Source organism: Myotis davidii, unplaced genomic scaffold (genome assembly GCF_000327345.1).
Source record: "Myotis davidii unplaced genomic scaffold, ASM32734v1 scaffold362, whole genome shotgun sequence".
Lineage (NCBI taxonomy): Eukaryota > Metazoa > Chordata > Mammalia > Chiroptera > Vespertilionidae > Myotis > Myotis davidii.
This window is the reverse complement of record NW_006297152.1, coordinates 4,414,420-4,438,546: the sequence shown is the minus strand read 5'-3', so window position 1 is coordinate 4,438,546 and position 24,127 is coordinate 4,414,420. Positions and strand designations below refer to the sequence as shown.

General features: G+C 37.4%; 1 protein-coding gene across 4 annotated transcripts in view; it reads left to right on the top strand.

Annotated features, from left to right (window-relative positions):
* Nucleotides 1-2,011: 2,011 nt before the first annotated feature.
* Nucleotides 2,012-24,127, top strand: part of SMG7 (SMG7 nonsense mediated mRNA decay factor) — a 43,025-nt gene continuing 20,909 nt past the window's right edge. The window contains exons 1-8 of one of the 4 annotated variants that reach the window (XM_006772960.2): nt 2,012-2,140; nt 12,440-12,471; nt 15,145-15,262; nt 17,001-17,133; nt 18,236-18,407; nt 19,623-19,694; nt 20,550-20,700; nt 21,071-21,206. In XM_006772960.2, coding sequence (XP_006773023.1) covers nt 2,031-2,140; nt 12,440-12,471; nt 15,145-15,262; nt 17,001-17,133; nt 18,236-18,407; nt 19,623-19,694; nt 20,550-20,700; nt 21,071-21,206 — 924 coding nt within the window. In that variant the 5' untranslated portion in view covers nt 2,012-2,030. The remainder of the gene's footprint in view (nt 2,141-12,439; nt 12,472-15,144; nt 15,263-17,000; nt 17,134-18,235; nt 18,408-19,622; nt 19,695-20,549; nt 20,701-21,070; nt 21,207-24,127) is intronic. The other 3 variants (XM_006772959.2, XM_006772961.2, XM_006772962.2) reach the window with 3 other exon arrangements.

Sequence of the window (24,127 nt, the reverse complement as noted above, 5' to 3'; positions counted from 1 at the left end):
ACCTTTTGGACTTAACGGACCACCAGTTGGTGACCGCTGGTCTAAAGGGCTTCTTAATGTTAATGCTCTAGACCTCTGCCATATTGGTCCTGGATTAGCTTCCAATTACCTGTAATCTATTACCTGTAAGGCATTTAGTTATTTATTTTTAATGTGTTAAATAACTGGATTATATTATCTTACTTATTTTTGGGAGATACAGTGGTTGCAAAGAATGCTTTTTAAAAAAGTATTGAGTCTAGTAGGGTTAAAAACCATTATTCTGGCATACTTCATCTAATGTTAAATTTTAGTTGAAGAGGAATAGTCTTCCAGTTGTTGATAGCTTAATCTAACTCACATAGGTTGTTGGACTTACCCATGTTCTGTTTGAGGTTTCAAGTTTTGTATTTCTGTACGATTATATAATATATTGTATATACTTAGGTAGATCCCAATGTGAAGAAAACAAAATCTGACTAAGAGAACCAAGTAAATGATCATGGACTTCTTTAATTGACTGTGTGAAATGGTAGGTTTTCTGAACTTAAAAAGAAGTATGTTGCCTAGCCAGTGTGGCTCAGTGTTTGAGCGTTGACCCATGCACCAAGAGGTCGCAGGTTTGATTCCCAGTCAGGGCATATGCCTAGGTTGCCAGCTAGATCCCCAGGAGGGAGGGTGCAGGAGGCAGCCCATCGATATTGATGTTTCCCTCTCGTTGATGTTTCTATCTCTCTCCTTCTCTCTTCCTCTCTAAAATCAATAAAATCATATTTTTTTAAAAAAAACGTATTCCTAGTTATCAGATGAAAAATCTTTTAAACTTTTTCTGGAAGGCCTTTGAAACTATTGCCAGTTTGAGAAACCTTGAATTTTTAGAGTCTTAGCCTTTAGATGCTGTCTAGTCCAAATTAATATAAGCTTGAGCAACTTGTAGTCTGGCAGGTGCTGTTAGGCACTGAATATACAAGGTTGAATGGGACAGTCTCTAGAGGAGGAAATGTGTAAACAAGTAACTTCATTATAGTGCATACAGTAATACAAGTGGGCATTAAGATGCCCTGGGAGTGCTTGGCTAAGCCAAGACCCCTTACTGAAGTTGCTGAATCTTAAAGTATAAGAAGGGGTTAACCTGACAGGAAGGGAAATGGGCAGATTGAGTGAAAAAGCATGAATAAGCAAGGAACTAAAAAACTAATTTAATTTTATTGGGTCATAAAGTATAAAGTGGGGAGTTGTGGGACCTTACATACTCTGTTAAAGAGCTTGGGTTTTGTCATAAGTTATTTTCTGTCAGTCTTTTTCACTAAAGTACAACTGAAATCACAGGCAATTGGATACATGCTTTGGAAGTATGGAGATAAAATCCACATAAACGTCTTGTATGCTTGAAATTTCTCTTAAGACTAGTGTTTATTGTTTTAAAAGTATGAATAACTTTGTCTTTTATTCTGTAATTGATTATTAGTGTATCTAGTTCATAGAAATTGCCAAATCATTGTTCAGTGAATGAAAATTTAAAAATCTGCCATTACCAGCTGATCTTAGGATTTAAGCATTATTCATACCTCCTGTAATTGCTTTACATGTTGTTGTGGTGGGGTGTTTTTTTTTTTAAGTAATTAAACTTGTGGTTTAATTGCTTTACATGTTTTTCCTTCAGTAAGCAGTCCTGCTTGGACCAACCATCTGCTCCTGTGTTCCACAGGGCACTCTCACGTTGGTACTACAAGAACCCTGCTGGGCAACTGGTATCTGTTCTGTTCTACTTTAGACACAGAGGGAGATTTTTTTTTAATCTAAAATAAAAAAATCTAGGATCACATTTTTATCTAAAACCAAAATGCTGGAAATGCACAGAACAATTTAAAAATGTGTTTTTTAAGAAACTAAATTTAAAAAGGAAAACTTTGATATTCTTTACCTTTGACATGAAGTCATTTCAAATAAAGAGAAAATAATTTAATTTTCATCATGTAGTTCTCTATTATGGGTTAACTCATATTTTCCTCCTCTCCTCTATATAGAATGTCTTAAAACCATTCTACCTTATGAGAAATTGGATGTTCTTGCACATAGTGGGAGGAAATGTTTCATTTAAGTCCCAGATGAGGACCAGAAACTTGAAATCAGAGGAGCATCTGAAATCAAGTAATATTAGGTAGGCTAAAAATTATAAGGGTTTCTACATGTTTGTGTTCCTTTTAGAGATGGGTGTATTTTAAAGTACTCTTATTCTAAAGTACTATTCTATGAACACTAATAGAAGAATTAGAGACTTTCTGAAGCATTTGGTAGTAGCCAAGATGGGAGTGGGAAGTGCTAAAGACATATTTTTTTTACTTATGTGATTTCATTAAGAACTTCGGCATATGTTTACTTTCTCGTGAGCATTTGTATCTTATACTCCAAGGAAGTTTTCAAAACATTTACTAAATTAAATTTAAGAAATCTTTGTGTTTATGTATGTCTGAATACTTATGATAAGCTTAATTAAGGACATGTGCTTCGTCTTGTAGATTATCCTTCCTACATTTTGGGTTACATGTGTAGCAGTCCATTTGAGTGTAGGGAGCATCAGCTCTTGGTTCTTCTGTTTGTCAGCATGGATGCAGTCAGGCCTCCTAGTGTGCAGATAGCCCTCTCTAACCACACGGTGAGTAGTAACTTGTCCCAGTAGCTTGTACCAGTGATAATGACAGAATGTGTGAAGGTGCTTGATCTCAGAGATGTGGCTTTTAGGTGAGAATTGATAGTTGCCCTTAGAAGTTGATACCATGACAGCGACATATGTAGGACATTTCTCCACCCCACACTACTCCCAAATTCTCCTAGCATATTTCTGTCTAACCTTACCTTCCTCTAATTCATCCTGTTTATCCTCTTTTTCAAAGCCTGTTCTCGCTTCTAGCCTTATTAAGGACATTCTCTCCCAAACCAGTTTGGCTCAGTGGATGGAACGTCGGCCTGTGGACTGAAGGGTCCCAGATTCGATTCCGGTCAGGGGCATGTACCTTGGTTGCGAGCACATCCCGAGTTGAGGGTGTGCAGAAGGCGGCTGATTGATGTTTCTCTCTCATCGATGTTTCTAACTCTCTATCCCTCTCCCTTCCTCTCTGTAAAAAATCAATAAAATATATATAGTTTTTTAAAAAAGGACATTCTCATGTCCTTTATCTTTTCCAGAACCATGCTCTATCAATTTTGTTCTCATTTTCTTATATCTTCAACCTTTCTTTAAACTTAGTACTGGTTTAAGTCAACTTAAGAATTGACTTAAACTTCTCCCTCCCATTTGTTCCTCAACCCCCTTCAGTGTGATGTTTTTTCTGGCAAGGCTATTGTTGACCCGTATTTCACTGAATCCAACACTTTCCAGTCCTTATAGTACTTTTCCACTGCTTTTATTTTGTTGACTTCTTTTTATCTTATTTTCCACACACCAGTCTTCTCTTGCCCTCATATATGTATTTGACAGTTTCTTCTTCTTCTTCTTCTTAATGGGCTCTTTCTTTCATCTGCCCCTTAACAATGGAGATAGGGAGCTAGCTCCATCCCTTTGCCTTTCTGGGCTATTAACATGTACTCTCATGGTTTTATTTACCATCAATGTGCTGATCACCCCAGCACTGTATCTCTAGTCTCGCCATCTTCCCTGTTCTTGACACTCTAAGTGCCTGCTTACACAGCTCCACCTTTTCATACCACCAAGCTGTCCAATCTGGGAATGATTTTAGACTGTTTCTTCTGCTGATTTTACTTCTAGATACCTTTTTATTTTGAAGTTTTTCCATACATCTGTAGTCTTCCTTCTAGTCTTACCCTTTGAAAATCTATCTTCCATATATCCTGTTGGAAACTTTTAAAAATGCAATTCTGATAATGCTATGCCCCTGCCTAAAACCTAGTACTGGTTTCCTATTAGTTAAGTGGTTCCCAACCTTTTTTTGTCCATGCCCCATCTAAGCATCTCTGAAGTCCTGATGCCTCCCCCGCCCCTGACATAGAATTCTTATTATTCAAAAAATGAACTCCTGTTCATGTGGAGGAAGCCTAAAAGGCCATTAACTTGGTCTAAACAAGCTTCCAAATACACAAAACATGATGGCATTCATGAAAGAGTAAAATAAAAGAATGAAAGAACAGTTGAAGAACTAAGGAAGAAATCACTAAGAAATTGTGATTTGGTTTGGTTCAGTGGATAGAGCATTGGCTTGTGGACTGAAGAGTCCCAGGTTCGATTCCAGTCCAGGGCGCATGCCAGGGTTGTGGGCTTGATCCCCGGTGGGGGACATGCAGGCGTCAGCCGATTGATGAGTCTCTCTCATCGTAGGTGTTTTTAGCTCTCTCCCCTCTTCCTTCCTCTCTGAAATCAATGGAAAAAACACAAAACACACACACACACACACACAAGCCTAAGCAACTGTCAGACCATTCGACCATTAGCTATGACACGCACTGACCACCAGGGGGCAGACACTCAATGTACAGGCATGGAAACATGGAACAGACTGATGAATCTCAGAGGGATGAGGGGAGGGGGGAAGAGATTAACCAAAGATCTTATATGCATCTACCACGATGGGGTCCCTCAGCCTGGCCTGCGCCCACTTGCAATCCAGAAACCCTCAGGGAATGTTGGACTGCCGGTTTCGGCCTGATCCCCCCAGGCCAGGCCAAGGGACCCAACTGGTGCATGAATCCATGCACTGGGCCTCTAGTATATATATAAAAAGAAATTGTTTAAAAAAATAATATGAAGTGACATGAAAAGATAGCAAATAAAGTTTCAAGACATATACTAGAGAACTGAAATGCATAAATATGTCACAATATATATTTATATACTGTATATGAGGCCCCTATAACCATAGAAATACAAACAATTCACTCTTAATAACTCATTCTTGAATTGCCCCACCTTAAAAATCAAATTGCCTCTCTGTGAGGCATGTGCCCCATGTTGGGAACCACTGTATTAGTTGAAAGACAGAATCTGAGCTCCTTAATGTGTCATGCAAGGCCTCACAATCTGCTGTCTGCCTTGACTCTCTAGCTCACCCCCTGTAGCCTCCCGCTTTGTGTCTACCTGCTTTACTAGCTCCCCCCACCCCTTTTATTGTTGTGCTACTTCCTTTGCCTGGAAGAATCAGTCCTTCTCATCCTGTGAGATTTCCAGACCAGAATAGGTCCTTAATTAAACTAGTTACATGTTTTTAAATAATATAGATTATAGATTGAATGTTGTAGAGTTTTGGAGTGTCAGGAGATTAGAAAATTCATGACAAACTATAAAGTGCCATAGAGAGAAAGCAAGTTAGTATTTTTATTACCTTTTACTGAGAAAAGCTCCTTTAGGAGCAACATTTTCCCCATATGTTCTTTTCTATGAAACTCAGCAGTACATCAGCAATACAATTTTTTTAAAAAATACATATATTTTTATTGATTTTTTACAGAGAGGAAGGGAGAGGGATAGAGAGTTAGAAACATCGATAAGAAACATTGATTAGCTGCACAACCCCTACTGGGGATGTGCCCGCAACCAAGGTACATGCCCTTGACAGGAATCAAACCTGGGACTCTTCAGTCCACAGGCTGACACTCTATCCACTGAGCAAAACTGGTTGGGGCAGCAATACAATTTATTTTTTCTGATTAATCCATGAGATTTGATGTCTTAGATGCAGTGGTTCTCAAGCCTCCTAATGCCCGTATTCTTTAATACAGTTCCTCATGTTGTGGTGACCCCCAACCATAAAATTATTTTTGTTGCTACTTCATAACTGTAATTTTGCTACTGTTAGGAATCGTAATGTAAATATCTGATATGCAGGATGTATTTTCAGGGGTCGCGACCCACAGGTTGAGAACCGCTGTTAGAGATCTGTAGATTATGTATGCTGTGTACCTGAGTGTATGAACATACTTGATGTTTGGCCTATTATTTTAGCACAAGTAATTATGTTAGGTTATTATGCTTATGATGATAAATTACGAATACTTATGATCTCAAATACTCCTTAGTACTGTATGGAATTAAGTAAATAAATTAACTTGAAATAAAACTATGGCTTTTATTTAAATTTAAAAAAAAATAGTCTAGCCTTGCCTTCCCAAACAAAAGGATTATTCACCTTTCCTTAGCAATTGTGAGTTTAGAGGATGTTGGCTTATATTTCTATGATCCGCTCATAGGAGAAAAGGGGGTTGAGAGGTCAGGTAGAGGAATCTTCATTGTATCTATCTACCCCTGATTTGGAACTATCTTCTGTTTTTAAACTGAGAATCTTAATATGTGTCTTAATAATGTGTTATTATCCTATGTTACCTTGCATTGTTATATAAGTGCTCTGTATAATCAAGGTATTTGTCAAAGAAGATAACCGTTAATTTTAGTGTTTTTCCTTTAGTGACATTTTTAAAAATGGCTATAAAATGCTAACTATTGAAAGCTCCAGTTCTATGAGCTATTACTAGCAAACATTCTAGATTTTTTTCTTATAATCTTGTATAAGAAAGGGACTGTGATATGATTAGGAATTCGCCTTTGGAACCAAACTGAGTTCAAATGCTATCTGTATTACATACTTTCTAACTTGATGACCTTGGGCATGTTATTTAACCTCTATCTCCTTGCATTTCTTGAGCTATAAAGATGGCAATAATAGTACAATGTGGATTAAATAATTACTTTATGTAAAGCACTTAGAACAGTGTCTAGTGATAGTAAGTGCTATTCATAGCGTTAGCTATTTCAGTAACTAGTACATTAGATTGCATTAAGTGTATTTATAGATCTCGATGATCATATTGTCTCCAAGAGTATTGTTTCACATTGTTAACTCTCAACATACTTGGTTATCACTGAATGTTTCAGATTTTATTTAGTTTTTAATGTCTTTTTCTTAGCATATGTGCTTAATTTCCCATATTGTTTATAAATTGAGACAATATATTGAGTATTTTGAAAGCTTTATCTCTCTATATAAAAGCCTAATATGCAAATTGTCTCCTCGGGAGTTCAACCAGGAGATGGGGAGTTCGATTGCTTGCTATGATGTGCGCTGACCACCAGGCCTACAGACCCTACCTGTGCACAAATTTCATGCACCAGGCCTCTAGTATTTTATAACTGTTTAATAATGCTATTTTTAAAATTATTGAAGGCATGCTGATTTTAACTCTTAGATTCTTGGTTTATTCATTTTCTTTATTGATTCCTTCAGCTTAAAGTAAGAATATAAAGGAACTCTAGTTGCCACAAATTCTACCAAGAGAAAACATTTTAAAACTTTTACTCTTTTTAAAAATATATATATATTTTTAAATGATATAATGATTAGGAATATATATATATTCCATATATATATTGATTTCAAAGAGGAAGGGAGAGGGAGAAAGAATCATTGATCAGCTGCCTCCTGTACACCCCCTACTGGGGATCAAGCCTGCAACCCGGGCATGTGCCCTTGACCAGAATTGAACCCAGACACCTCAGTCCGCAGGCCAACGCTCTACCCATTGAGCCAAACCAACCATGGTGAAACTTTTACCTCTTAAGCATTGGCTATAGGCTATTAACTGTAATATTAGTCTTTAACAATATTGGTTTTTAGCAAGAGCAGTAGGTCAATTGAGGTGTAGTATTTTTTTCTTTACAAAGTAAAATATAATCAAATAACCAATTTTGTGCTAATCTTTATGAAAGTTTGTATAAGCTAATCTATGAAAGTTGGTATAAGATCACATATCTGTTGACTTGGTTTCTTGTATATTATGCACTGTAAAAAAAGAAAACTAATACTTGTGATATAAACAATTCTTAGTTTAACCTTTTTTCTCACCTGCCTAAATGGATATATTTGGTACACAGTAAAAAGGAAGAATAAGTGGATAATGCTATATGATAAAAGCCTAATATGCTAAGTGTCTGGTTATCCGTTCAACAATCAAAGCATAATATGCTAATGATATGCTAAGGCTGCTCAACCCCTCGCTATGACATGCACTGACCACCAGGGGGCAGATGGTCGACCAGTTGCTATGACATGCACTGACCACCACAGGGCAGACATTTCAACTGATAGATTAGCTTGCTGCTGGGCTCCAGCCAATCGAGACTGAACAAGAGGAACCGGACATACCCTGGAGCCCTCCCTTGGTTCTCCCTGGCTGGCCAACCTCCCGCATCCCTCCCCCAGCCCTGATGGTGCACCAGTGGGATCCCTTGGCCTGGCCTGCGCCCTCTCACAATCCGGAACCCCTTGGGGGATGTCAGAGAGCTGGTTTCAGCCTGATCCCACAGGCCAGGCAGAGGGACCACACTGGTGCATGAATTGTGCACCGGGCCTCTAGTAGTATATAAAACTAACCTGGTTGGGCTCGATCCCCAGTGGCATGTAGGAGGCAGCCAACTAATGATGCTCATCATTGATGTTTCTCTCTCCCTCCCTTCCTCCCCCGCCTTCTTCTCTGGCATCAATTAAAATGTATTTTAAAAAACAAAACAACAACAAACAATTCGCAAATTAATTTAATAAAAAATATGACATGGCCTGTAAACACTAACTTTCTGGTTACATAAAACTTTTTTTTAAACAGTTCTCTTTGCCACAGGATTACAATATTAACTAATAAGAGATTTCTTTGCTCTGAGGAAACTATTGTTGATGATTCCTCGTGTAGGAAAACTATTTGGTGTGGGGACTTACAGGTATCTTACTTCTCACTTTTTTTTTTTTTTTTATCAAGTAATCCCTAGAGCAGGAGAGGCAAACTTTTTCTGTGACGGGCCAGGTAAATGTTTTAGGCTTGGTGGGCCGTGTGGTCTTTGTCTCCACTACTCAATTCTGCCCTTGTAGCAGAAAGCAGCCATCGACAGTATGTAAATGAATGGACAGGGCTATGTTCCAGTAACATTTATTTACAAAAAATAGATGCAGGGTGAAAGAGGGAATTTCACCCAAGGCTGACCACTGCACTAGAATATGAGTTTTACTTGTAGTTCTTCTGATTAAAACTTAGATATTTATTTCTTAATGTGAACAGATATCTATAATAATAAAAGCATAATATGCTAGTTAGACCAGACATCCTTCTGGATGAAGCCGGGGGCTGTGAGGGAAGCTCTGGTCTCGGGTGGCTGGGGTGCCTGCTGGTGGCAGCTGGAGGAAAGCCCGGGTCCCAGTTTCCAGAGGGAAGCTGGTGCTGGCAGCTGGGGGAAGGAAGGCCTACTTTTACATGGATTTCATCCATTGGGCCTCTAGTTTTCATATAAGCTAGTTGACTTAACTGTGTTTAGTTGACAGTACAAAACTGAAACTAGATACGTCTCTGTCAGCTTTTTATGTCATAGAATTTTTATTCTAATTTGAAAGAAATAGAAATAACTTGGACTTTGGTGTCACAAATAACTAGGTTACACTTAATTGTGCCTAATTGCTTTGTGATGCTGGACAAATTTGTTTTACATTTCAGAGCTTCAGTTTCTTTGTTTATAGATTGGGAATTAATAGTAGCTATCTCCGAGGGTGGCTATATTTTTCATTAAGCTTTCTTTTCATCATTTCAGTTTAGCAAGACTATTTTAGTCATTAGCTTGTGTCTCTTCTAGAACCTAGTAAAGAACTCTGCATAGAGTGAGCACCTCTATTCTTGTCAACTGAGGAATCAGAATTCCTGGAATTTCAGAATGATGTAACATTTACATCAGAGTTTTATACCATGTTCTCGCTTCTGTTAGTGCTTGAATTTTTCACTTTCACGGTTCTCCTTGGACAGATTACATTATATAAAGATAGTGTGAAGGTCACTGGAAGCCTGGATCAGCATCTCCTGGAATTATAGATCTTTTACTGACAGCCTATAAGAAAAGCAGGTTATTTGTAAATAGTTCTTGTTATATATGTTCAATATGATCTTTGTTTGACTGGAAGTTGTTAGCATACTGAATTGATATTGTTCATCTTTACAAGCAAATCTTGTTTGGAATGAAAAAGCAACCTTTAGGCACATGATCCCAAGTATAAGTTATCTTGTACATTTATGAACTTTTAGCTAACATATGGAAGTATAGTAAAATACATCATCCTTTTCAGTGCTAATCCATAATTAGCACCAGCCTTTTCAGTATAAAGTTCATAAATTACTACTCCTATAGGGTTTCAGGGGGAGGAGAGGAGGCTGTTGTGACAATCATAGGGATAGGATATGTATTTTGTTAGGGCATAAGCCAACCACCTGTGGAGAAAAAAGTTTTAATGGCAAAAGTTTAATATCCAAAGCAAACAGTGAAGCTAGGCTGTTTGGATAATGAAATTTGATGTGATGTTATATTTTAGGACTAAGTGTAGCTGTTTATTTAGTATTGTCTATTTATACTGATAGTTCTCATATGTGGTTAACACTATAGCCCTGTATTATGATTCCATTGTTTGAAAATGTAATTTTAAAAAACCTATCTTTTTAAAGGCTAAGAAAATAAAAAGGTTTATGTTACATTTTGATAAAACTAAAATTCATAATTGATATTAAATACCTAATAATTTATGTAAATGAATAATTTTAGTAAATTTTTTAGAATCTGGATATTCTCTAGTTTTATGTCATATTTTATTTTTATAAATGGAAATCTCTTAAGTTTATGTACTTACCTGCTTAAATAGAGTATATGAAATGATTTTTTTTTCCTTTCTTCACTTACAAAATATTTATTGAATGCCCACTGTGTGCTAGGCAGCTGTGCTAGTAGACATAGGGGTTGTGATGGTGAGCATTCTTAAAATCTGATGCATACTATGAAGGAAAAAATAACCAGTGCTTTGAGAGCATAAAACAAGAATATCTATGTAGGGTTCAGGTAAGGCTTTCTGAGGAAGCCAAAGATGAGCACTAGTATGGAACCAGACAAATGGTGAGGAGGTATGCTATGCCCTGAGAGTATGAAGAGAGCAGAGCACACCTACTATACTAACCACAGGTCCAAGGACTAAGCACAGGGATGAGGGAGAGAAGAGAGTCATGGTAGAAGTAGAGCACATAGAAGGTTGTAGGACACTTTAATGATTGTTTTTTAACCTGAGAGCCGTGGAAATTATTAAATGAATTTTAAATGAGTAGTTGATAAGATCAGCTTTACATTATAAAAGATCCCTCTGACAGCAGTGGGGAGAACAGAATGAAACGGGGCAAGAGTGAAATGGAGAAAACACTTAGGTAGGTGCCTTTGAGTCCTCCAGGATGGTTGTAACTCGATTGAGTGGCTAAGGAGGAGGTAAAGGGAAGCCAGCAGATTCACGGCATAGTTAGCAGGTAAAATTCTCTGAAGTTGATAGATTACCAGGGATTTGGAGGATTTTGTGATGGGTGACTCCCAGGCATCTATCTGCCTTTCACAACTAAAAAGCTGTGGTACATTTACTCAGGTAAAAAACACTAAAAAGAGAACCAGGGATGAGATGGAGCTAGGTCAGTGATGGCGAACCTAGACACGCGTGTCAGGTGACACGCGGGTTGATTTTTCTTTGTTAAATGGCATTTAAATACATAAAATAAATATCAAAAATATAAATGTTTGTTTTACTATGGTTGCAGATATCAAAAAATTTCTATATGTGACACGGCACCAGAGTTCAGTTAGGGTTTTTCAGAATGCTGACACGCTGAGCTCAAAAGGTTCGCCATCACTGAGCTAGGTCATGAGTTCAGTTTTGGCTTCTTGAATCCAGCAATTCTTGAAGAATTTGGGAGAGAGAAATGAAACAGCAGTTTAGAGGAGAATATGGGACAGAAGGTTTTAAAATCTGTGGGAGACTCGTGCATGTTTAAATTCTTAAGAGAAGGAAATATTCAATAGAAGGAAGTTTTAAAATAATTGAAAGAGGAGAGGGAGTAACCATATGAAAGGCTGGAAAGAGCATACTTAGGTTGAATTACTGTTATTAAACGAGGAAGGAAAAAGGGGGCTTTGTGAATGTAGCTCTTAGTAACTGGGTATTGTTTTTCCTGAGGTACAGGTCTACCCTTTGCTGAAAAGAGTTGAGGCTAAGGAATGGGACGGGACTCAGCAGCCTGAGGGGAATGGATATTTGAAATAGTTACAGTGGCTAGTGAATTGAGAAACAAGATTTCGTGGCCCCACACATTGAGGGCAAATTTTTATTTATGACTGTCATTTAATGTTATCTTAAATCTATCCGATTTATATGCAAACAGCAAGAAAGTGGACTCAATAAAAGAGTTTATGATGACCTGTAAACTTTTAAGTCATGGCATCAGTTTGCCAAGACCTAGTGCTACTCTGGATGAGAAAGCAGAGGGACTGTTTGCAGTGCCACAAATAGAGCTGCTTACATCCTTATTGCAGTAGATGAGCTCACTTAACTGTGAACTCGTACTGTTAATTTCTGCTGGGTACACCTGCTTTGTTTCTAACTGCTCTTCTCGTTTTCCTTTTTAGGCAGGCAGAAGTCCTGAAGGCTGACATGACAGGTAGTGGCTGCTCCTTTGTTTTCCAGAACTTAATTATACCATTAAATTAAGCAAAGGGATCTTTATGACTTATAGCACTTATTTGCTTTAAATATTCATTGTTTTATATTTTGAATTCTTACTTAGATGATGACCAGTCAAGAATTTTATATTAGCTGTACTACAAAGGATTGAATATTACCTAATTTACTGCATAGAATCATTTAATTTTTATGAACTATTTATCAATGATTTCAGACATACAGAAAAAAATTCACATCCTATATAAAAAAAGCCTAATATGCTAAGTGTCCAGTCATCCATTCAACCAATCAAAGTGTAATATGCTAATGTTATGCTAAGGCCACTCAGCTGCTCGCTATGATGTGCACTGACCACTGGGGGCAGACAGTCAACTGGTCGCTATGACATGCACTGACCACCAGGGGAAAGATGCTCCAACAAGTAGGTTAACTTGCTGCTGGGTTCTGGTAGATCGGGGGCTGGACACGCCCTGGAGCCCTCCCACAGTCCTCCCTCTCCCTCCCACTGGCCAACCTCCTGCATCCCTCCCTGGCCCCAGGCGTGCACCGATGGGGTCCCTTGGCCTGGCCTGCACCCTCTCCCAATCTGGGACCCCACAGGGGTAGTCAGAGAGCTGGTTTCAACCCGATCCTGCAGGCAAGGCCGAGGGACCCCACTGGTGCACGAATTCGTGCACCGGGCCTCTAGTACCATATAAACACTAATATCCTATGGTATTAGGTTCTTATCTTCCTATTTATAATTCCTCAAATTGGAATAATAGGTAAACCTTCAGAAAAATATTTGCAGGAAAACTGCTGACATGTTTGAAGTTGAGTGAGCTGCCTCACCACATTCCTTTTTTATCCCTTATCTTTTTTATTTTGGATAATAGCCAAGGTGTTTTTGAAAAAAATAACTGGACTTAGTCACTAAACAGAGCAGATGACTCTAACCCCCAAATAAAGAAATAGGGGAATACTCTAGTGATAAGTATGCTCTCCATAATAGCATACACCATCCAAAAATGTAAGAGAAATATGTGATAATGGACCTTGTTCTAATTTTGAGGAATTTAGTTCTGCAATGAAACCCACAAAGAATTAAATTATTGTGATAATCAGCATATCTGCCAAAATTTATAATGAAAAGGAAATGGACTGTTTCGATGTCTTGTTCTCAATTTGTAGAATTATAGGTTAATGTTCTCTAAGAATTTGTGGGTAATCTCATTGTCATCTTGTTCAAGGGAAAAAGAAGAAAAAAGTTCTAAACACTTGTTATAGGTTTACTTAGTATAGTACTTCAGTTCTTCCTATTGTTAACATAAGTGTCATCATTTCCCATACTGTGGATATCAGTTTCAACTCTGAGCTACTGTGTTATGCTCTTGTGATAGCATTATAAGTACAATCTTAAGTATTAAACACCCTTAGTAAGAATGCCTGACCAGTAAGATATTAAGTCTATTCATTTAAATAGTAGTCTCTTTGATAGATGAGATTTAATTATCCTTTCCAATCATTTCCCTGCCATTGACAAATTGAAGCAGAGCTGAAAAAAATGTATAAATATTATTGATTTAACCATTAAGCACTTAATAAGAGCAAGAAGCTGATATTAGACCCTAATTATTTTTTTTTTTAGTAGCCAACAAACTCTTGTGAGGATTAACTCAAATATCCAGAAGATTCTTCTTGTAGAATAGGATTATGGTGGCTATAGAAACTAATAGCAGACCTAAAAACAAGAGTGAAGATTATGCCATTGCACAGCAGCAAAATATTAAATGCAGCCAGATAGCCTAATAGGCAGTTGGAAATATATATTGAAAAGTCCATTATTAAGTTCTACTGAGGCAGCTCACTGTCAATTATTGCACTCATAAGCCTACTTATTGGGAAGGCTAATGTGCCTTTTAGGACTCTGGCAGACAATATGGCCTCAATTTGAAATTTTGTATAGTAATAGCCTGACTTTGTGATTTCATTTTGCAATGTCTCATTTGGGCTCTTGAGCAATTTAATCACTGTCTGTCCTCATTTACATTAAATAGCAAGTATGGATTGCTCACAAAGTGTCTTGGCAAGCATCCTACCAATCGTTAAAATAATGCTCACTATCCTGGTTTTATTGGATTGACATGTATAGAGTAGGAGGAACAGCAGAACGCCCAAACAGCTGCTGGATTATGAGCTGATAGGAAGATTTCATAAGGACAATTGTGAGAATGATTAAAAAATGTTTTTAAAAAGCTGCTTTGGACAAAGAGAAGTATAGTTGTGAGAGTAAACAGACCAACTTGGCAGTCCATCATTTCAAAGAGGGTGGCTAGTGTGAGGGATATGGCTTCCTGTGATATGAATACGTAGACATCCAAGCCCAAAACAAAGGGCACATACCATTCTTTTTTTTTAGCCTTTTTCATTTCATGGTATTATTTTAAAGCTAAAAGACAAATACAGAAGCATAGAGATTTAGTCATTAGTCAAAAGGGGAAAGTCATTTGAAATGCAGTAGTATAAAACTTCAGCAACCTATGGTATATACTTGTACTTACAGCAGGTTTTTACTTTGGGGAATGGGGAGGGGAAGGGATCATTGGTGTGACACAGTGGTCTTAACTCTCTATTTACCTGTCTACTGTTTTGTTTTTGTTTTGTTATTCAGATTCTAAGCTGGGTCCAGCTGAGGTCTGGACATCCAGGCAGGCTCTGCAGGACCTGTACCAAAAAATGCTAGTTACTGATTTGGAATACGCTTTAGACAAGAAAGTAGAACAGGATCTGTAAGTATTATCATTTGGGATGTCCCTGTTGAGATCAAGGATCTCACCAAGACTTTAGGATAGAAAAGAACAATTTGGTTGTTTCTTTTTAACCTCTCTCAGAGTAAGCTTTTTCAATGAAAATAAAAAAGAAAAATTTATAGTACTTTTGATTTTTGGGGGGGGAGGGGTGATATTTGACCATTGGTATTACCTTCGCATTGAGTCTTAGGTGGCAAGAGAGATGTTCCGAATTGACTCTTATTAAGATCGTTAGGGCATTTCATAAAATAAATAGGTATTTCCTTTTCCCCCCTCTTAATAAGATTAAAGAAAGATTTTGTATATTTAGGCTATCTCCACGCATTTTTCAAAAAATACGTTTTTATTGATTTTAGAGAGAGAAAAAGGGAGAGGAAGAAAGAGACAAAAACATCAATGAGAGAGAAACATCGATTGGCTGCCTCCTGCACACCCCCTATTAGGGATTGAGCCCAAAACCCTGGCATGTGCTCTGACCAGGAATCAAACCGGTGACCTCTTGGTTCATAGGTCGAATGCTCAACGGTTGAGCATTCGACCAGGCTGTTACTCAATGGTTGCTCGTTCTTTCTATGAGGGGTGAAATGGCAGATGACCAGATTCCCAAGTGAGTAAATAAATGCCTTTTGTGGAAGGCCTTACCTTTTAAATTGAAACAAGGACATTGGCCTGATGAAAAATTTAAAATCAGTTAAGAGCATTCTATTTAATAATGCCCATTTCCCCAAGCTGCAGTGAAGATTTTTTGAGATCTAGCAATAGAGCTTAATCACAACCACTCAAAATCCATATCTATGATATTAGAATCAAGGATAAGATGTCATCACAAATTCTAAGGGAATGATTGACCTCATAAATCATTAAAAAACCCCAGTGCTCTAGAGTCTTAAAAGTTGACATTGATAAGAGTTAGGTATTTTCCAGGTAGGTTGTAAACCCTTTATCTGTTTGCTTCCTTGAATCAAGCCAGGGAATATCATCCCTTCATCCTAGTTCTGTTTTTTCCCCCCTCATGTGATTTCCAAGTTAGAAGGTGGCTGTATTTCACCATAACTGAATTTAAAATGATTCTCTAAACAACTCGATTAATGAAAGGCATTTTATAACAGGATTTTGGTATGCTGTATTTCAGCATTGTATTGTTTCTTATTTTTAAATAGCTAAAATTAAAATGTAAAAAAATGACCTTATATTTCAAGTTTTGAAGAAAACAACCCCAAGAGAAACAAACTATTAATTAGAAATAGAACTGTGAGTAATAGATTTTAGGGAAATAAGGGATATAGCTTAATATTTACAAAACTTTTCCCCCTCTTTATATGTCACTTGTTAGGCTACACTCAATTATTTTTGGCACAATGTATGCAAATTTGTTAATAGCTTATTTTTACTTTGGTGTTCCCACTGTAGTTCTGATTTTGTACTGGGATCCCTAAATAGGCTCTAACTGTAGAAGATCTAAAAGAATAATAACTAAAGCCACAATCTGATTATTCAAATATTTGGTTAAGTGTTTACTAAGGCCAGTTTGATTCTACTGCGTGTCTAGTCTTGTTCAAAGGGAGCCTAAAGTTGTTTAATTAAGTCACTATCTTTAATGCAGGTTTACTATCTAGTGTGTTATAATTATAACAAACAGTTCTTTCTTGTTCTCAGGGGGACCAGTGTCTGCCCAGTGAGTCACTGCTATACAAATAGAATTACATTTTGTTTTCAGCTGGAATCATGCCTTTAAGAATCAGATCACAACACTACAAGGCCAGGCAAAGAATCGAGCAAACCCGAATCGGAGTGAAGTTCAGGCAAACCTCTCTCTGTTCCTAGAGGCAGCTAGTGGCTTCTATACTCAGGTGAGTTCTACACTGTATACCAATTTTTCTAGAATTCTCTTTGTACACATCTTGTTGTTTATATAAACACTTTGTGGCCCTGGCTGGTTTGCCTCAGTGGAAAGAGCATTGGCCTGTGGACTGAAGGGTCCTGGGTTCGATTCCGGTCAAGGGCATGTGCCTGGGTTGCAGGCTTGATCCCCAGTAGGGGGCATGCAGGAGGCAGCCGATCAGTGGTTCCCTCTCATCATTGATGTTTCTATCTCTCCTTCCTTCCTCTCTGAAATCAGTAGAAATATATTTAAAAAACAAAACACAAACACCCACTTTGTGTAACCACTATGTGGGCCATCCAGTTAATCACCTATAATCTCAAGTGAATAACAATGCCCCAAACTGTATACCATAAGAAGCCAGATCATAATGGATTAAGGAATGAATAGGAATTGAGAAAGCAGGTATAGCACATGTGGACTCCTTTGAATGAGTTTGGCTAAAGTCTTCTTTGAAAAAATATGTTTTTTTATTGATTTTTAGAGAGAGGAAGGGAGAGGGATAGATAGAAACATCAATAAGAGAGAAACAGTATCGATCAGCTGCTTCCTGCACACCTCTTACTGGGTATCTAGCCCCTAACCTGGGCATGTGCCCTGACTGGGAATCCAACTGGGGGCCTCTTGGTTCGTGGGTCAATGTTTAAGCATTGAGCTATACTGTCCAGGCAGTGAAGTCTTTTTTTAAAAAATGCTGCCATTCCTTTTAGATGCACATCCTAGATTGCTCGAATACTTATGTGAGAATTCAAGAGAGATAATTTGTAATGAATGCTTCTAATTACCATATGAAGGTTTTTACCATACGTACAAGGGAAAATGAAAATAAATGATTGTATCACGTATAATACAGTATTACTGTTGCTGTTGTTATTTGCTCCTATTAAAAAAGAAATGATTGTTAAAAAAAAAAAAGAAAGGTTACCATAAAATTTTCTTGAGGTCCTTGCTCAGGTCTGAGCAGTATGTGATATTAAATACATATGTTGAAGTATACAAGTTTTACTGTAGAGCACTTGTAACTTGCCAAGTCTGACTTAATACTAAATCTTGCTATGTTTTCCTTTCAGTTATTACAAGAACTGTGTACAGTGTTTAACGTAGATTTACCATGCCGTGTGAAGTCTTCCCAGTTGGGAATTATCAGCCATAAACAGACGCATACCAGCTCCATAGTGAAGCCACAGTCCAGCTCCTGCTCCTATATCTGCCAGCACTGCCTCGTGCACCTTGGAGACATTGGTGAGCCTTTGGTGTGAAGGAATTAATCATACATTTATAATACATTTATCCTTTTCTTTGGTGTGGTCATAGAGGGAAGCTCCATTTCCCTGTAAACTGAGCGTGCAAACACAATTTAGATGGTCTTAAGAGGAAACTGTAAAATATATTTTAAGGTACTTAGATTTTCTCATTGTTTTGACATTGGCAAGGGATCTTGAAGGAAGTAACTTTCATATTAAGATTTAAATTTTATTCAGATTTGTGCAGATGTAGGCAAATGATAAATAGCAAAAATGTAATCAAAGCTAAACTTTTCAAAATGGTGCCATAATATTTTCTAAATTAAGTCTGTACTCTTGGAATTGTGAGGTTTATGAATTTATACCTTCTGAAACCAGATTGCCTTCTTTCCTTCCTGCCAGTGCATTAAAAACTCATTTCTGTTTCCTTTTAACAGTTAAATTTGTATTCCATTTTATATATATTTAAATCTGGGAATGTTATGTAACTTATTTCTTGTTCATTCCTTTAAGGTGACCTAAAAAAATGGTTGTAAAACAAATTAACTATAGGATTATGTTTGCTGTCCTCAAATAACAGGGAATTGAGAACATTACTGCTTTAAGTTCAAAGATTATAGATTTCTTGATGTCATAAGTCACTAACTCCATGAGGGGGCACATCAAAGTAAGCACCAAGTTCTGCAGGAAGATTCAAGGAATAGTGTATTTAGGTTGTTTTGCTGTCAGTGTATTCTTTGCACACACATACTTAATATTGCAGTAGGTATGAGGCATTTTTCAAAATCACTTTATAAATAATTGAAAGAAATACATAATTTTCAGATCATCTTGTATAGTGTTTTTTGTTTTGTTTTGTTTTTAAGTGCCATATAACTCACCCCTTCTTGGCCGGCTCCAGGTCACCAGCATAGTCCGTAGTGAGAGCTGGTGATGCATGACACTGGAGGACCTGAAAGTGGGGGCTAGGTAAGCTTTAAAATTGGTTACATGCTGAATGTCCCAAATAGGGAAGGCTGGATGGACACTTCACACATAATCCTATAGTTAATTTATTTTAAAGTCTTTTTCTGTCTTTAATGCTCTTAAATCAGTTTTAATGTGTTTGTTATCTTTAGAATTTAAAACAATAGCCTGTTTTGGAAATATTACCCTAGTTACTGCTTTATTTGTTTGTTTGTCTTTAAACTACATTTTTTCTTCCTCCTCTCAGCTCGATACAGAAACCAGACCAGCCAGGCAGAGTCATACTATAGGCACGCAGCTCAGCTTGTCCCCTCTAATGGTGAGTGAGTCCCTCCTGTCAACTGGTGGACAGTGACACTTCATTCAATACAACAGTATGGTAAATAACTGAAGGCTTATCTTGCATGTTTTAGGAGTTTTGGTATTGATTATCATATTTTCTCTTTTAACTGTACATTCTGTATAACTGGAAATGAAATTTCTAAAATAACTGTTGTCCATTAACCAGCAGTATAAATAGAATATCCCCTAATATGATCTAAAATTATTTCAACAACTCTGACTTCCATAATTACTTAGAGATTAATTCTCTCTTTAATACCACAATTTTGGTCCTAGGAAAATTATCCCATTATCTAAAAGGTAGTGTTCTTGTATTTTGATGGCCCCTGAAATATGTGTTAGCAGTGATTCTTGAAGTAGAGAAATTACAACAGATATGTGATGATATAAGTCATTCTTGTTAAGCCACATTAAAATTCCTCCAAATTCTAAAAGGAGCCCTTGAGGGAGCCTCAAGCAAAGATGGTAGCCTGCAAACTGTTACTTGTTGTCTGTGGCTGCTTCCCCACTGCAGTGGCAGAGCCCGGGTAGTTGTAATAGAGACTCTGACTCCCCAAAACAAAACATATTTACTATCTAGCCCTATCAGTTGTATTCGAACTTACTGTGCTGTCCACCGTAATTATGTGGCTTTTTAACTTAAACATTTAATGTTTCATTGCTGAGGTGTGGTGGTTTATGTTATGCCTATTTGTAATGAGGTGGTCATGACATTTACTTTATCCAATACTCCACCCTATTAATTTAAAGGCTTGAAAACTGATAATTTGTTTTCTGATAGCAAAACTTGGTGCATCTTTAGTTACTTTAGAATTTTGACTTTCTCCTCTAGGTCAGCCTTACAATCAGTTGGCTATCTTAGCTTCTTCCAAGGGAGACCATCTGACCACAATTTTCTACTACTGCAGAAGCATTGCTGTGAAGTTCCCTTTCCCAGCTGCCTCCACAAACCTACAGAAAGCACTTTCTAAAGCACTGGAAAGGTAGGGCTGACTTTCCCAAGAGGACTTAGTGTAACCTGGTAGACTTCACCCCTCAAATTTAGGCATATAAGAAATAATGGCCAGTTGCCCATGCTTCTCTTATACTTGCCTGATTTATAAGTGATAGTATATAATAGTTTTGTATGTAGTTTTTACCAAATTTCGACCAATCAACAACTGATTTGTTCCCAGTAGAGGAGTACAGGCTGCTGATTACTGCCTCCACCTGTGGGTGTCACATTGAAAGTCAGTCAGGTGCAGAATCCTCTCTAGGTGTTCAAACATTGTATTTTTGCAAACTGAAGCCGCCTTTAAGAGATTTTAGCCATTTTGCTGCTTAAGATTCATGGAAGTTTTTCTTTCATTTCAGCCGGGATGAGGTGAAAACCAAGTGGGGTGTTTCTGACTTCATCAAAGCCTTTATTAAGTTCCACGGCCATGTGTACCTGAGTAAGAGCTTGGAAAAGTTGAGCCCTCTTCGAGAAAAATTGGAAGAACAGTTTAAGGTTAGATTTCAAAACCAGAGAATTTATTGTCTTGTTTAAATAAGCGTAAGATTTGGAGGAAGATGACTCCCAGTTTTCACTCCATTACTTAACTGTGAACTCTTGGTAAAAATTAACTTTGAAATTAAATATGAAAGTTTTGCATACAGCATCCTCTTTATTTAAACTAAGGTGCCGTTTATACAAAGAAATACATGCAGCAACAATGGGCTAATAAGTAGCTGCGGTTTGGCAAAAAGTATCCAAGTGGAAAGAAACAACTCCTCCTTTCTCAGACCAAGCACATTTTTTCCCTCAGTTTGGAAAGTACTGCTTTTGATGGATTAGATATTTTTAGATACGGTTTTGTTACCTCCTTTATAGATATTTCCATTCTGCAAATCAAGCTCATTTCTCTTGTATTTTGATCCATCAAGATTTGTGGTAGTTTGAAGGAAAGGAATAAGAAATTTCATTCAATTATTTTACTCAATTATATCTAGTTACATATGTGAAAATTACCTTGGGTCAGGTTAGTATATTAAATTAGCAGTTTAAATGTAGTGTATGATATGTAAAATGTGAAAGTCAAAATTAAGTATTAACTTTATTTTTAATTTATTCAACAAATATTTGATTGTTGTATACCTGTCACTGTTTTAGTCCCTGGGATCAACATTAAACAAGACATTCTCAATGAGCATTTTTTATTTTTTGGTTACTTCTGGGTATCTTTACATTTTGGAATTGTCTATAACAGCAGTCGCCAACCGGTGGTCCGCGAACCACTGGTGGTCCATAAGGTCTGAAAGATTGGTGACCGCTGGTCTATAACTTCTCTATAGTTTTACAAATATTATAAAAGTCACAATTCAGAGATTGTAGAACTTAATTAAGAGACATAAATTAGCCAAATGTAATAAATGTGAAATGGTTTTTACTGATAATCAATTTTTAGTTGATACTTTTACATAAAGTATAAAAGTTAATTGATTTCAGAGAGGAAGGAAGAGGGAGAAAGAGAAACATCAATGACAAGAGAGAATCATTGATCAGCTGCCTCCTAACACTGCCCCCATTGGGGATCTAGCCCACAGCTCAGGCACGTGCCCCGACCTGAAATGGAACAACCTCCTGGTTCATAGGTCAACACTCAACCGCTGAGCCACATCAGCCAGGCATAGTTGATACTTTTTGTCTGCAAGAGAGTATAGTAAATAATTATAATAGAAATAGTTTGTTTTAAAATAAGCTTCTAAAATAAGAGTCCATTGCAGTTTTCTGCATCTCTTAGTGGTGGCATATGTAAACTTAGTCCATGATTTATAGACAGGGGTGCATGAAAGCAACAACTTGCTTTGTAATGCCCTCAGCTATTCAGCCTGGAAAGAACAAACAAGTCTCAATAGCTTCATTATAGGTTTTCAGATATCTGAAAGATTATTTTAAGATAACATATCTTTGTCTTTCCTGGAGTCAGAACTAAAATTAAATCTTAGAATTTGAGTAGAGATATGTAGGGTGTTGCTGAGGACTCTCTTTTGAGAACTTAAAAGTCAGATTGACAGGTATCTTCTTGGATGGTGTAGATGTAGTCCTGTTACGTATAGGGATTGGACAAGATGACCTCTTGAGATTGCTTCTAGCTTTCTTGTTCTACGAAAGATACTCTCCCCAAATGGGGAGGGTGTGGAACCTACCTTAATGAAATCCTCTCCTTGTAAGTTATTCTAGTCTAGAGTCTAGTCAGTTTTGCATTTGGTTGAACCTCAAATACTAATATTCTCTTCAAATATATAATTCTGTATGTGAAGTTCTGGTGGGAGTGTGTGGGCAATTGCAAAGTATCATTCCTACACTCTAAAATTAAACACAGGATGAGGCAGTTCTATTTTAAAACTTACCCAGTACTAAAATGTCAGAAGAACATTGTGGAGTGAAATTTTTGCATAGTTGAGTAAATATTCAAAAGTATTTTAAAGTATCCTATATAATAAAAGGCTAATATGCAAATTGTCCCCTCAACTAGGGGTTCAACTAGGAGTTTGACCAGGAAGCAGGGCTGCCTACCCACAGCCCCTCCTCCCAGCCGGCCCCGACCCCCCCACCCATCCCAATCCCAGGCTGGGCCGGCCATGCAACCTCCCGCATCCCCTCCCCCTGGCCGGCCCTCTGTGATCAGCCCCAATCGGGGCTAGCCGGCCAGACCCCACCTGTGCACGAATTTGTGCACTGGGCCTCTAGTTTGTAGATAACAATGTAAACTTCAGTATATCTGTCTAACTAGCAATCTTTAGCTACTAAGAAACATTTACCAAGGTGAGGTTCATTGAAGGATTAAAAGGCCTGGAATTTAGGAACTGAAATATAAGGCTTTTTGTATCTGTCAAATGTATGCTGTTTATTAATGATATTTAATTGCTGTTGAAAGTGTCTTTCAGTAGCAATATGTCTGTCTGTTCCTATCTGATTTTGTCCAGGGGAGACTCTATACTTACTTCAGTACAATCTAAGTTTTACAAAAGTACAATTGAATAATTACACATTGACTTCCAACGGTGTGAATTATTCCTTCACTAAGTATTTATTGAGTACCTGTTGTGTGCCATGCACTTTTTCTAGGCCTTTGGAGATAGAGGAGAGAACAAGACAAAGTCTGTGCCCTTATGAACTTAATCTTACATTTGCTATTACCAGGCTGCACCATATGCATCAATGCTTCTGTGCCTACACTAGAAAGCCCTTTAAAGGGTCAGGATTCTGTAATGTAGGACATTGCCTTCTAAAATGAATGCCACATTGCTATATTGTAATTGTAAGAAAAAATGCTTTTTGAAAAATACAAATTAATATTCTCATTTTATGCCAGTATCATGCATTTGTGTAAAGGCTGGATGCAGAGATTGAAAATTTTGTGGGAGGATTTTGGAGAAGAGGTGGGA